The 15183-nt window shown below is 33.8% G+C and overlaps 1 protein-coding gene across 1 annotated transcript; it reads right to left on the bottom strand.

Annotated features, from left to right (window-relative positions):
• Positions 1-4283: 4283 nt before the first annotated feature.
• On the bottom strand, positions 4284-15172 carry LOC132729158 (uncharacterized; the record flags this gene model as incomplete). The annotated part of the gene is given in 4 exon segments (XM_060714909.1): positions 4284-5089; positions 9376-13602; positions 14125-14253; positions 15104-15172. Coding segments are annotated over 2 exon segments (1239 nt in total). The 3' UTR covers positions 4284-4857.
• Positions 15173-15183: the final 11 nt, after the last annotated feature.

Raw genomic sequence — 15183 nt, 5'->3', positions numbered from 1 at the left:
GACCACATATAGTGTGTAGAATTATAAACGTAACATATCTACTTCGAGTAAAGTCAAAACATGTTTATTGTTTATTTACAAAGAAACTGTGTAGCAATTGTCAGTATTTTCTGACATCAAATTTGAGCATAGTATATCTTTAAATCAACTAATTTATCAATAATAAATAGTATTTCTTGTTGTTGATATTTTTTATTTGATACTGTATTATCTTTATTTTATAAAAAATGTTTTAAATAAATTTGATAAAAAAGGTGTTTTTTTCTGTGTGTTGCCAAATACACAAAAGCTTGTCCGAACTACTCCTCATAAACTACTGGTGCAATTTCCTCCAAACTTTACAGGAATGATCAGTACCAAGTCTAGTTGTGCATATTGTCAGCATTTTCCGGTTCAATGATTTTTTTCAGAGTTATGGCCCTTTAATAATTTTTATTTTTAAAGTTTGTCCGGACTACTCCTCTGATACCACTAATGCAATTTCAATGAAACTTTACAGGATTGATCTGTAGCTCAAGTCCTTGCGCAAATTGCTAGGGTTTTCCGGTTGAATGATTTTTGGCCGAGTTATGGCCCTTTGATAAAAAGGTGTTTTTTTATGTGTGTTGCCAGATACACAAAAGCTTGTCCGGACTACTCATAAACTACTGGTGTAATTTTATCCAAACTTTACAGGAATGATCAGTACCAAGTCTAGTTGTGCACTGTCCGACTGTCTGTCTGTCCGTCTGTCACAAAACTTGTCCCAACATAAAATTGGCCATCATGAGGCGACACATGTGATTACTGATCGCTCTTGTTTAACACACAGGTACCCTCAAAGCACGACATACGCTTTTATTTGCGTTAATCGTTAAGTATGTACTATTTCTTATTTTTATGTACGTAAATATACTATAGTGTAAAGATACAAAGTTCTGTTATTCACAAATGTGAATATATAAAATAGACGAACACAACTGTAAACTTATGATGCTTAATCTTAGTAATGGTCAGTGGCAAGAATCGCCTGTCTTAAATAAGAACTGCCTATTCAAGTATTCATGGAATTATACTGCATGTAAAAGTCAAACTGATATATCATTAATTTACAGAGTATGCAGCTGAGAACGCCAATTTTGTACCATGTTCTATAACATTTAACTAACTGGTTAGTGTTCATGTTTAAAATACAAAAGTTCATATAGAGACTAGTCCTGCAGCTTTGGTTGAGTGGAAGAAAATCTAATATGCCCCTCTTTCAGTATTTCAGGAAAATAAACAGACAATTGCCAGCTTGCTGTGTAGCTTACTAACATAAAAGAATTCGATCCACCAAGGATTCGAACCAATGTGAGCTTCTATCAATCAAAATGCAGTAATGTAAATATATAGCACTAGTAACGAAATTGCACGACAGATATTGCGTGTGATGTATATGTTATAGAACGGTGATTTTGGTGTCCTTCAAAAAGGTTACTCATTGGCCTATCACCTAATCAAGATTTTGCTTCAGATGTTGCTTTTGTCAATTAGTACAGTTATAGTAATATAGTATTTTGTATGGAAGTAAAAACATTACATTGTTACATGTTGCTCCTTTCATGACAAATAACTTAACATTTAGCATTATTTTCCCTCACCTTGGACATTAGAAAAAAATAAGATTCGTACTGTGCTGCTTTTTAAGTGTCATCAATTTATACTTCCGCTCATGGTAGATTTTATATAATATATTTGCACTTGTTTATTAATTGATTTGTTTATTATTTATTCATTGACGAATAATTGCGGTAGAATTCCGACTACCTGTATTATAAAGTCTTATTCCATCTTTCGCGTTTCTTGTTTCTATACGACTGTGCTGTGACGGTTACCCGTGTATCAAAAACATTGAATACGAGGGTACCTGTGATATTAAAAAATAAATAGCAAAGAGGTGACCCGTTTCGCTGCAAAACCGAAAGTAGGGTGTTTTTATTAATTTTACATTTATTTTTTACTTATAACTGCTATTTTCTCGAAGATTATGTATAAATGAACATATGAAGTATGTATGATGCATATATAATCAAGCCACTGGTTCATTTCAGCCCGAAAATAATATCGAGGTGATAAGCAAGACAAGACATGTCTGTTGTGGGGTTTCAATAATTGAAAATGGACACACTACAATAAACACTCGATGATAAACGTGGTATACATATTTTCCACATGACATAACTCCTTGTGTCAGTTGAAGGAACATTAGATGGATTGTTATCCATCGCTGGTTTGTTTTTAGCAAAGAATAGCCTGTGCATGTGCAGAGAGGATACCATTTGAGAGGGTATTGATACCATATCGATGCACCGTGTTATATGCAGTACGCTTTTCAAAGAGGGTTTGAAAACTGTATTGATATATAATAGTGCTGTTTCATTTCCTTTGATTCATACAAGAAAAAAACTCACCTGATATATAGCAGATGATTCTAGTTTGTACCTGCTATATACCAGCTTAGTTTTAAGTGTTTTTACTCGTTTATTGACAAATTATAAATCATGATTTTAGTTTCAGTACAACATTGCTTAAAACGGGACCGAAGAATGTTATATACTCTTTAAACTGTTTACATTTTTATTTGGATTGTTGCATAGTGACATGTTAAGGAGTTTTGATGAAGATATGACCCCCTCTCATGGGCATAATAAGATACTGTTGAATTGACAATTTACGAGTATGTCAACTATATGCTTAAAAGGACACCACATGTATGCAAAATGTAAACCTGTTTACAGAGCTGCATCAGTACTAGGGGTGCAATACTTAAGTACCACATGAAATAGGATTATTTAGAATGCATAATTTATTTATGCATTATAATTTCTCTTAGCTAAATTTTCATGTAATGCAATTTCTTAAGTTCTGGTTTAAAATAGTTATGAGTAAATTTATGTGTAAATGGGAAAACGTACTTTTTTACAAAAATAAAATAATATTATACATGGTATTTAGAGCTTCATTTTTGAGAAAACATGATGACATTTTTATCAAAACCAAAGTGCTGCCTTGTAATGCAGTAGCAGTACCACTTTTTAAGACAGTAATGCAGTACAAGTACCAAAAGTAGCACTTTTTTTGTAAGAGTAATTCAGTATCAGTATTAGTACTTGCAAAACCACTGCAGTACGTATACTGAAGTACAAGTACCAGGAATGCAGCTCTGACGGTTTACGAGTTATTGACATTTTTCTAAACTAAAGATTGACTATAACAAGGGCTCTTGTTCAGAAATGAGGAAAATCTAAATAATCTACTAGTATTATATATCATCATTATGAAAAACGTTTTCCTACTGATCACTGTGATCATTGTTAGGATCAAATAATAGCATTCAGCTGACAAATCACGCAAGCAAAACATGTTTCCTACTCAAAATGTTTGAAATCTGTATGCAGGTGTCACACTGTCTCGAATTTGGCATCAGATGGACACACGAATAAGGAAATGTTCAAATTCGGATCTGATCGTAATAACATCGGGTCATTCGCGAGGGTATCTTTTGCCATCGTATGACCTCCAACCAAATTTTACAGGCTCCGGCAGCAACTTCGTGACATTTGCGGGAGACATTGCGCAGGTTCATTCTCGTGTTGAATTCGTATGCCAGTTTTTCGCTTCGTAAGGCCGTCGTGAAGCCATCTTGTCAAATCGTGTAGTCTTTGTCTTTACTTCTTGTGATCATCAGTGCAATCGCCTAAAAAAACTACGAAGGAAACACGAAGATTCCCGATTGTCTTAAGAAGGGTACAGGCTACATGAAGCTCCCACAATACTGTCGTGTCGCCATCGTATTTTCGTACGATGTCATCGAGATGGGACCACGATGAGTACGAAAAAAGCAAATTAGAGTGGCTCAAGCGTTGCATGTTTATCATGGTAGACATATAAAAGGCTAGCCACAGACCATCTTCCTCATCTGATAGTCTTGCACATCTACAGAGACATCAAAAGCTTCCATTATTTGCAATTAATTAACAATTATTTTCAGTTTATTTCCTGCAGAATTTCATGATTTGATGATGAGTCAACCGAGAAAAAAGAAGACAGCAGCATTATTAATTTTGATACACCCTACAAAACATGATGAGCAACTCCTACAGGTTCGCCTTGGGTGGCATGATAAAGTTTAATCAAATATGATAAACAAGATCAAAAAGGAAAGGTGGCGTTCAATGAACGAAACCCCACAGACCAAGCAACAAGAACTAGTCACAAGGAGCCCAGGAGGACGCCAAACAAAAACAGGACAGAGCGCAATGCAGAACACGGACAGGCTAATCACTTTATTGATACGCAGAAATAATAGTTACTAACAAAGAAATCGAAGAAAACAAAAAGAAGTGATTAATTTATTGGCTCCCAAAGCAAGGACACAGCAGGAAGGGGGGGGGGCAAAATTAAAGAAATAAAACTAGGGGTAAAAGGGAAGATACTTACCGTAGACGAGAATACAACAAGGGGCACAGACAAATATGTCACCAAAGCAGTATGAAACAACAAAGACATACATCCGAGGAACACTGAGGGGCGCCGCCTTGGAACAGTCAGCAGCATAAGTACTGCTGGGGAGTTTAAACCGGTTAATGGTTCACCAAACCTCACTCTTAGCCGCACCATGTTCCTATAAACGCGACAGTGTAAATAAAATGAATCCCCACCAAGTGAAATTCTAACAGTTGTTATGTTTACAAATGGTGAACACTGAAATGATCATGTAGAAAGATATAAAAGAAAACCCATTGACCATAACAAAAGAACTCAATGTCTTTAAGAAAGACAGAGCAACAAAAAATCGCCTACAAGGGCCCAACGAAGCAAGACAGAAGACGAACATTAAGGCAATTCAGTCCCAAAGGGCTTGAAGAACTGTCCATCATAGAGTCTCCCACTTGGTCCGTCAGATGTAATCAAAAGAGGGAAGCGTAGCGTCTTACTGTAAAAGTGTTGCGGTATGTCTTCAAATAGTAGGGTCATAACGTCTTTTAATAAAAAGTTTAATAATTTAAATAAAGATAACAGAACAATTAAATAACCCAAGATCATACGAAGTTTGTGAATAACATCCCTATAAAATCAGACTGGTAAATCCCTTGTTGTAAATCACTATTGAATTTTGAGATTAAAGATTAAAATTTTGTAAAATATTGGCGTAATTTGTAATAGCGGTAGTCTTGTTTGAGTAGCTTGTTAATAATGAAAATATTTCGTTCGTTCAAAGCCTTTACGTTGCTACAAGCTCTTGCAAATCTAATAATCTGAGATACATATACCCCGTAAGATGTTGCATGCGGTACGTCTCCATCTAAATATGGATAATTTACTGTACCAAAATCAAAATTATCTCTTTTATCATAGATTCTCGTGTGAATAGAATTGTTTTCGATAGTAATATGAAGATCCAAAATAAAGTTTAAACGTAGTTTAGCTCCGAATACTATCTGCAACTGAAATTTGCCGCGGTTGGCCGAAGGTTTTATACCACCAGGAGGTCACTTGACGCCTTCTCAACCACGCACGAACGCATCGTACTCAAAATACGACATTATGTACCTATACCGTGACCTTCGCTTGTCCTGCGGGTAAACTACTTGGTACAAATTTGCATCTTTTAGGTGACTTCGTGTGTGGATCGGATGCTAACGCGTGACCTCCGGTAGGAATCGTGTGTTGATTGGATGCGATCGCGTGATATCTTCTGTAGAAATCGTACTTGCTTCGGCTGTTGAGGGCTTTCGACCAATTTCGGGGCCATCTTCGCACGAAATTTCAAATTCCATATTCCTATGCCCATCTGGTGTCAATTTCGGGAATTAGAGAACCGTATTCAATATATTCCTAAAATTGACCAAAATGTTGGACTGTTTTAAAAGTTTGCTAAAATTTTCTTAAAAGTACATTAAGTATATGTATATTGGTTATTAAATCTCGAGCATTGTTTAGTCGATAAATACCTATAATAATTATATAACTAAAACACTTTTTTCTTTCCAAGAGCGATCTGGGGCATACATAAATAATGTTAAATGCAGTTGACAATAATTATAGCGTATTTAAATACTCTTCAAAGCGGAGGTTATGCATTAGGAGGGGGTCATACTTTAAGGAAGTCTTCTTTCGATTTACGTATTTAATGTACATTTATAGAAACATCGAAGCTAATTGGACAACTCCTGTTCATACAAATACAAATGTAAAAGATAATATGAGAATCCGACCCAGTCAACGGCCTATGGTGGCTGATTTGGAACGCTTTTGTGAGTCGTCTTGGCGCTAGCGACAACGTGCCAAAGCGCCAAACGGCGCGTTATCGGACTTTCGTCTTGTCGCTAACGATGTACGCCAAACGGCGCGTTGTCGTGGGGCGTGTTGTCGCGATGTCAAATTGTCGCTCGGTTCAAATCGAAGGATTGGCTTATAAGCCAAGCGACAACGCGGCGTTTGGCGTGCTCCGCTAGGACGACAGTGCGACAACGCGCCGTTTTGCGCTTTGTCACGTTGTCGCTAGTGACAAGACGAAATGGCGATATAACGATATAGGTTGCCCAAAGCGCAGTGTACCAAATCAGCCGCCATAACGGCCAGTGACAAGTGATCCTAAATATACAAGTATAAACTGTTTACAAATCATTTACTTTCTATACGGTATTTCTATAAGAAGGATGAAACGCAATCTTATTTCTATTTTGAATCCTCGAATCTGGTATCACAAAAGAAAACAATAACCTGCACGTATGGCCATTTACAAAAACAAATAAAATATAAGTTCAAAAAGGACATTATTGTTTCGAAATACTCTGAAGAGTTGTGAAACACTACGTTAATACCTGTATTGGTTACATAAATTAAGATGTTATCGTCACTTTCATGTCATATACAATTTAAAAAAAGCACATGACTGAGAAAAGACAAACAAAAAAGGGGTTAACTAAGTCAAGATGAAATCAATACATGTGAAACATGGTCTGCTTATATCTTGCTACATATTTGACACTTCAAGTTAATGCCTTAAGTAGTTTCAATGTAAGGCCATTTTCTAGTTAGGAAAATGATGGTTGCATTTGTACTTTGTCAAAACGCAATATAAAATTGTGGGACGTATCCAGCTGAGCATTTATACGACCCTTAATTAATGTACATTTTCTAGTTTAACTTGCATCAAAAATATCAGCAGATATTGTCGAGAATAAAATTGTCTACTAATTAACTAACTACGATTGTAGGGACAATAAGGATAAGATTTGTTTATAATACGTTAATGTATTTTATGAGAAACATGAAAAAACTTGATGAAGCAATACCTAATATAAATCTTAATTAGAGTTGTGTGATAAATACTAAATATTTACATTATACTAAAAGAGACATTTCATTTCAAATTGTTGCAAAGATGTATGTTTATGTTACATGTTTAATCTAATTTATTTAATTTACATATACATTGTGGACAGCATCTCTATATACATACATAATTATATTATATATCCAATGTCGACATAAAGTTGTTTTACACTACTATTTTGTGGTACGATGTTATCTTCTTGTAAGCGTTTTCTGATTAATATATGAATGAACTCATGCATTACTTCTTGATAGCAATCAATTGCTTATTGTAATGAAAATGTATTTCCTCTCTAAAAGCGTATATTAACATGTTTAACAAAAACTACATATAGTTAATAAGCTTATTTAACACTCGCGATCTTCGTGTCATGTTTATAACACACACCATGTATATCCAGTAACGCAGGAATATGCAAATATCGCAGGAATTCTGCAAAAGTAACGCAGAATTGTGTAATATAGTGGCTAAAACCAGCAAGATGTGTTAATTGACCAATTTTTTTGTACACCAAATTGGAAGAAATGAATTAGCGTATTCGGTTGCTGAGACATTATACTTTAAACCTCATCAAAAATATTTCCATAAAATATTTTTTTTTCAAGATCATTCGTGAAAATGACGACCTAAACGTATTGATTGCGATTTTTAAGTTTAGTTGATATCTTTAAATACAATAACATACATATTACTTGATGGTTTTTTATATTCGGTGTACCTGAAACATTTTCCAATCTACTCGTGTCATATTACACTTATCAAACGAAATTTAGACCATTTTACGAGGTAACGCCGAATTCGTAAATGACGCACGGAAGCAACGGCGGGTATCTCATTAAAAGTAACTAAATCTTATTTTACCAGCTTCCTTCTATTGTTCCTTCTATTGTTATACGTATACGACACTTATAGTTTGACAAATGTCTTAGGTATACAGTTTTACATGTAAATGTGTTAAATGAACATATTTATTTGACGAAACACAAAAATCACTTTCAAAACGGTAATCAGGTTGTCTTTCACACGAATCATCTGACAAATTTATTAATGCTGGTTAAAGTACATGTATAATATCGTAGCCACCGTATGCGCTTATTCATATCTTTGAATTTGATTTAGTATGAAATATTTTGGTTATTTTACTTGCTGTATTATTCGTTTTGGCAATTGCACAGAATCGGCGTTACTTTTCCGTTATTTGCACATTCCTGCGTTACTGGATATGCACGGTGACACTGTTAAAATACATTGATTATGTTGTCGGTTGTCATTTACATGCTAGTAAATTGTGAGCGCTTTCTTTAATCATCTACAAGTCGGTTTATGAGCGCGTCTTTCTATTTTGCTGAACATGTTATATATTCATTGTATCCGTGTGTATGCAACTGCATCATGACTTCCTAGTTTTATCTGATAGACAAGAAGCTGCATTTGTGCCTCCACAACTCACATACAACCTGTTTCTGACTCTATTAAATGCTAACGCTAGTGGTGCTTCTATGTCTAGAACTTCTTCACAAGTTGATAGATCGTCAGATAATTGAAATATTTTGTTTTCTTTTATTGAACTTGCATACACCGACCCACCTATGCTTACAGCTACGCCAGTATAGTCATATAGATCATTGGATCCCGTTACTGCACCTCCCTTGGAGTGACGCCGGATAGTCTTATCAATTCCAGTAACATATATTTGTTGATGGTCAGGACTTAAAGCTATAGCTGCTAATTTTGTAACTGCTCCACTCCTCGATTCGCTCGTGTTAAATTCCCACAATACATCTCCATTGAGATTAAGAATCTCGACTGTTGGCTTGTTGCTACTGCCATACGTTACTATCAGTTTACCATCATCAAATTTAACTCCTAGGCATTTCCCGTTTGTTTTGATTTTTTCGGTTGCAACAAGACCTGTATGTGTTGTTAACATTTGAATATGCTCTTCTTTACTCATAGTCACTGCAATTTTGTAAGAAGGTATGGCAGTTAAATCGGTTGGAGCCGAGTTGAACGTAATTTCTGACACTATGTTGTCTTGGTTTACATCAACTAGTTTTACATTTTGGTTCATCTTGTCTGCTACAGCCAAAATGTCATTAGAAAGGAAGGCAAGACCTGCAGCGTAACATGGTTTCTTATCCTCTTTCGAATGTATATTTACTGTACCAATATGCTGCTTTTCGAAATATTCTAAGGTGTTAAATGAATCTGCTTTTAAATCGATTATGTCAATGATGCCAAATATTTTTTCTTTGTTCATCAAGGATTCCAAATCTTTTGAAGGAAGAAATAACATTGTTTTGACTTTATTTCTTGTCGATATTTCATAAAGTCTCTCTTGGCAATCCACCATGTATTTCTCTGCGCGTTTTGCTTCAAAAAAGAGAGCGTTGCATTTGTTTTCTTTCTCCAACGTGGCGATCAAAGCTTCGGTTTCTAAATTTGTTTTGTGAAGTTGGTCCAGCTCAGATTTAATGTTCATCAATTTATCTTCATTGGCATTCTTAAAAGACATTACTTCATCGCGAAGTTCAATTTCAAACTTTTCTAAACTATCAATGAATTCTTTTTTAATATTTTGAACAACATCTAAAGCCTGTCTGCAGGCTATATCAACTATGGATGTATTTTCTTCTGTTTTTCTCATGCTGTCTGCGAATCTTGTTTTAAGTTCCTCTGAGAATACTTTATATTGAAAAAATTCTTCACTTTTCAAGAACTGTTCCGAAATATTAGGGATGTAAGCCGTTTTGCATTCTTTATGTGATATCATGCATGCTACACATCCTATCATATCATGTTGTCCACAGTAAAATTTAACTGTTTCCTTTTCATGTTCTGGGCACGTTGGTAACGGGTCTTTGGCACCAACAGAAGGACTACTGTTTACAATATTAAAACTTGAAGTTCTTGCCGTCCGATGAGTTTGACCACATCCACCACATAAGTGAATCTTACAGTTTTCACAATATGTAAGTGCTTCGTTATGTTTATTCTGCTTTTTTCCAGAAACCTCCATTTTGTATTAACACGTAGATCCACTATGCATAACGAGTAAAAAATTTCCGATGATTTACATCTATGTTGCACCTTGCACTGTTTACTTTGTACGTTCTTAATTGAAATTTATAATAGACATAAATTCCAATGATAAGCTTAAGAGGACGAATCATTTATCTATCAGAAAATATATCGGGGTAATACAAATATTCTAGTACAAAATGTATTCAATATGAATCTACGTTATATCCTTTACGCAAGGGCATAACTGGTAACGCCTAGTTTAGAATTTTGGCCACAGGGTCTTTATGGTCAGGTGTTAATGGAAAATGTTGAATAAAGATTTTTACATTGACATTGGATGATAAGTATTTTCATTTAAAATCTCTGAAAACCCATCAAGTACTGAATATAATAGTTAAAACAAAAACACCAGTTGTCTCAATTGTGTTCATCATAGGTGTATTCCCTTGTTTTGATAGTGTTTTACACTCCTTTCATATAATTGTTTACTTCACAACAGCAGGTGTCAAGTGCCGTGTGGCAGGCATTAAAAGTTGCCGGTCACACCTATGTTGTTATATTTTTCTAGTCCTTTCATTGATTCCAGGACGCAAGTGTTGAAAGTTGTAAACTGACTAGGCCGGTACAAAAGGGTGTTTAAGATGTTGCACTTAAACACTTAATTAAACATGATCACATCAAACTGAGACTGTATTATTTTATTATAGTACATGTTATATTGTTGTCTTCATTGCTGTTAAGTGATCATCCCTATTTCAGATGTTTTTGTTTTGTTTAAAACGAGATATTATCAAGGTAAATATCACTTCTTTTAAAACAGATACGCTAACCGACTGTTGAACAACACATTTATCAGTAAGTTAAAGTATTTATACATAAAACTTAGTATCGCGATCATTGATATTCATTAGTATCTCTCGATTTTTCTGTTTACTTTTTGTTCTTATCAGTGAATTCTATTCAGATTTTTCGTCATTAATTATTATGGCAAAACAACAAAAATCATTTCACATACATGTATAAACTACACGTTTTAAAATTTTGTATGAAGAGATGTGCAAACATTGGTCCAATACGGCATGTGCAGAATTAATAATTACTACCTACCTATCATAATCAAAGCTCCGTCTAACATTTTTAATGAAGTCGTCACGTTATGTTATTTTACTTGGTGTAACAATATATGTTTAAACTCATGTCTTATTTACATTAACTAAGGAAATTGTCTAATGATACTTGTGTTGAAAATAGTGTTATAGTTGATATTAAACAGAAAACAAAACACACATGAAGATTACAAAATTTTATTAGACAAGAATAAAAACATAAAAATATAGTTTTAAAGCTTAAATTTATTTTGTTTGATTTACAAAACACAGTTATTATGAGAAGCATCGCTTAATGAGGTTTTGCGACATGAGTTTTTTTTAATGATTTTCCGTTTTTTCGCGTGATAAAAAAGAAACCTTGTGAATGATTGTATCTTTCTGGTTCTTCGGGATGATTAATTCCGCCACTTTTTAGCCTAAAATTTAGTACCGCACAAGCCGGTTCTAGGGGGCGTGAGGGAAGTTGCACGTTTTCATTATCCGTCATGTACAAAATCAATTAAAATGAGTCTGCAATTTTCATGTAATTTTGTTGTTATTTATGCTTCCGAGGGATCACACTCGGGTTTTTATTACCAAAACAAAAGATGGTAGTGTACGTAATAGCTTGTGCATCACGTACGCTCCTAACTTAGACAAAGATCAAGTTTACCTTAAAAACCATCAAAATGTAGTGTCTTCAATGTGTTTAAATGTTCGACGAAGAGTTAAATGTACGTAGCATTCTTGATACTGATGACAAAAAAACAACCTACAATATGTAAATTTAGTGCCGTCAATTCATAATACGTTTTTTCTGGGCATATTTTATGACAAACGTATAGCATACAATGATATTGATGATACATGGCAGTGTGTGTACATTTATTGTATTTTACATTTTATTCTATTTCAGTCTCATATATACATATAAACATATTATTAAAAATACACAATATAAACATAAAATACATGTATAGCTATTCCAAAATAGAATTACAGGAGATTGTATTTTTACTTCTTCTAAGGGTGACAACTCTCTAGACCACAAAACATAAGTATTTCATGCACTGCAGATTTGTCTCCCTTAGCTACACAGCTAATATAATTATACAACGATTATGCTCTGAAACCACAAAAAACGAAAATTGCTTGAAAATCTATGTTAATAGTGAGATAGATACATGATACACGAGAATAAAGTCGAAATATTTGCTATAAACGTCATTAATGAGAGTATAATAAAAACAAGTATTTTGATCCTTAAAACTAACAAATATATATAAAGGACACTATGAAAGACCACGTGACATAGTACATGGTAATTAATGGTAGCACGAGCATAAATCCTGTTAAAGCTGATATTTACATCCCACGAAACCAGGTTATAATAAGATTATATTAAATAAGTAATAAGATTATATCAAATTTTATAAATAAGATGACAGGGAATCTGTTCTATTGACTTGCAGACAAGTCTACGTCCCAGCGAGGGTTGTGACATTAATGGAAGATAGATAGACTACATACACTATAAGCCTGTCCTGGAATGTTTTTCGGATCTAACAAAAATGTCTTAAACTGTATCTTATGAAAAGTAATAAAACAATATAATATTTAAAAATAAAGCTATAATAAATGGTGTCCAACAGTCAGTGGTGTAACATAAAACATACAATGTATGTAGAGTATCTTTACCATGTATTGTAAAAGTGTCAATGAAATCAGATGACCTTGTAACTGACTTTTCTTACATGATGCACTATGAAATTAGATAGGATTATTTTTTCATTAATATATCATGCTGTGCAGCTTGTATCAAATGACGTCATTGATGAGATGAGCCTGTCTATGTTGAGCAAGAAAAATATAATGTAACATTATATAATATTATATATTGTATATCATAGTTTATTCTATTTCTACATCTGAATCAGCCGAACACATTAAGTAGATCTAAACGTCTTCAGAAGCACAAAAATGTTCAGTTATACAAAACATCTAAAAGTTTTCGAAGTGGTGGGAATAAGTGGGGAAATCATCGTACTTGTTCATAGCTGAACATGCTTTGTCAACATTTAATGTCATTGGTGGCGGTCCACAACTGAAAACACCCACTTGTTTCGCCTGAAATTAAAATATAAAAAAATGTAATTGTGGCATGTTGTCTAATTAGAAGTAATGACCTCAAGTTAGGAAAACTGAACATTTAAAAAAAAACAAAATAGAGAAGAATGGAATACTTAAGAAACGCCCAAATGGGCAAAAATTGAAATTGCTGCTGGTTTGATTGAGCATGTCTTTGGCTGGTACTTGAAAGAGAAAACCTTATTTCGTTCAATGAAACATATCCAACTCCTAGCAAAATAGATACAGAGTAAACAGTTATAAAGCAACTGATGATGTTATAGCTATTAAATCATATAGAACACACTTATAGGAGGATATAAGTGAATAAGATACATGTTTCTAGCCCGCCACTTATCATGATAAACCTGGTATCACTACAATTACATACATATATATAAATGAAAAAGAAAAATAGTCATGATATAAAGGTAGTTTCAACACATGAAAAAAGGGTATTTTTCCACATTTGATAATGAATAGATTGCCATAACACAAACTATGTTTGAAAATCAAACTTACGGTGGGATGTTCATGATGTAAGGATTTGAAGAATTCCTCGAACTGAGGGCGTCCAAAATGTGTAGTCGCTCTTAGACCTGTGAACAAACTTTTCCCACAAACTTTCTGGAAATTTCTTTCACAGATGTACTGAAATATGCATGAAAGGACAATCATTTCACAACGTTCTTTCACGATATGTATCGAAACAGAGATAAAAAACACCCAATTCTTGATGTCACAAAATTGACATCAAAATGTAAAGTATATCGTTGCCTTTATTGGTTATTAATTTAAGAATGTTACTTCTTTGTAAATCTTTTAATTTGTAAATCTTTTAAAACAGATTGAACTATTCTGATTGGTTTTAACATATTTATTTAAGCTCGATTGCGAAACAAGTTCTTGCAAGTTATATTAATCACTTTCGAGTCCGCTTCCTGGAACCAACCAGCACTGGTGTCATATGAAGAAACATGGTCGTGACCCGAGTAGGGCTCGAACCCATGATCTCTGGGTTGAGAGGCAGACACCTTAATCACTAAGCCACCGCTTCTGATTGTTTATTCAATATTAAGTTTACTTTGGAATTCAAACGAATGAAAGGTCTTAACTAAAATTCGTATATTTTTCTTTCTTTCTAACTCACATATAAGCACGTATTAAGGTTTACTGTTTAAAAAAACCCTAAAACTATCTGCATTTATGAAACCTTTAAAGTGAATTGGTCTTTTGGAAAGTCTGTAATAAAATTATAAAAATACATTAAAGGTATCAGACATAACAACAAACCTAGAACAAAATGTAAGCAAGTGTGAAATAACACATATATAATCACCATTTAATGTTCATACTAAATCACTTATTATAATAACTTAATCAGCATTTTATTAAGTATCATTTTATAAGAATATCCAAATGATACATAACTGTTGTTTTTATCAATAATTGTGACTTTGCCCATTGTAGGCCAATTCACTATAAGATATAATCAAATTACCAGCATAGTTGTTCGTAGGTCAAATTTCTGTTGAAACTGTGTGATAAATATATGGACATTGACAAGATGATGTTGATCCT

Source organism: Ruditapes philippinarum, unplaced genomic scaffold (assembly GCF_026571515.1).
Source record: "Ruditapes philippinarum isolate M1 unplaced genomic scaffold, ASM2657151v2 ctg1020_1_1_1_1, whole genome shotgun sequence".
NCBI lineage: Eukaryota > Metazoa > Mollusca > Bivalvia > Venerida > Veneridae > Ruditapes > Ruditapes philippinarum.
Note: the sequence above shows the minus strand (reverse complement) of the source record. Positions and strands in the feature narration are given on the sequence as shown.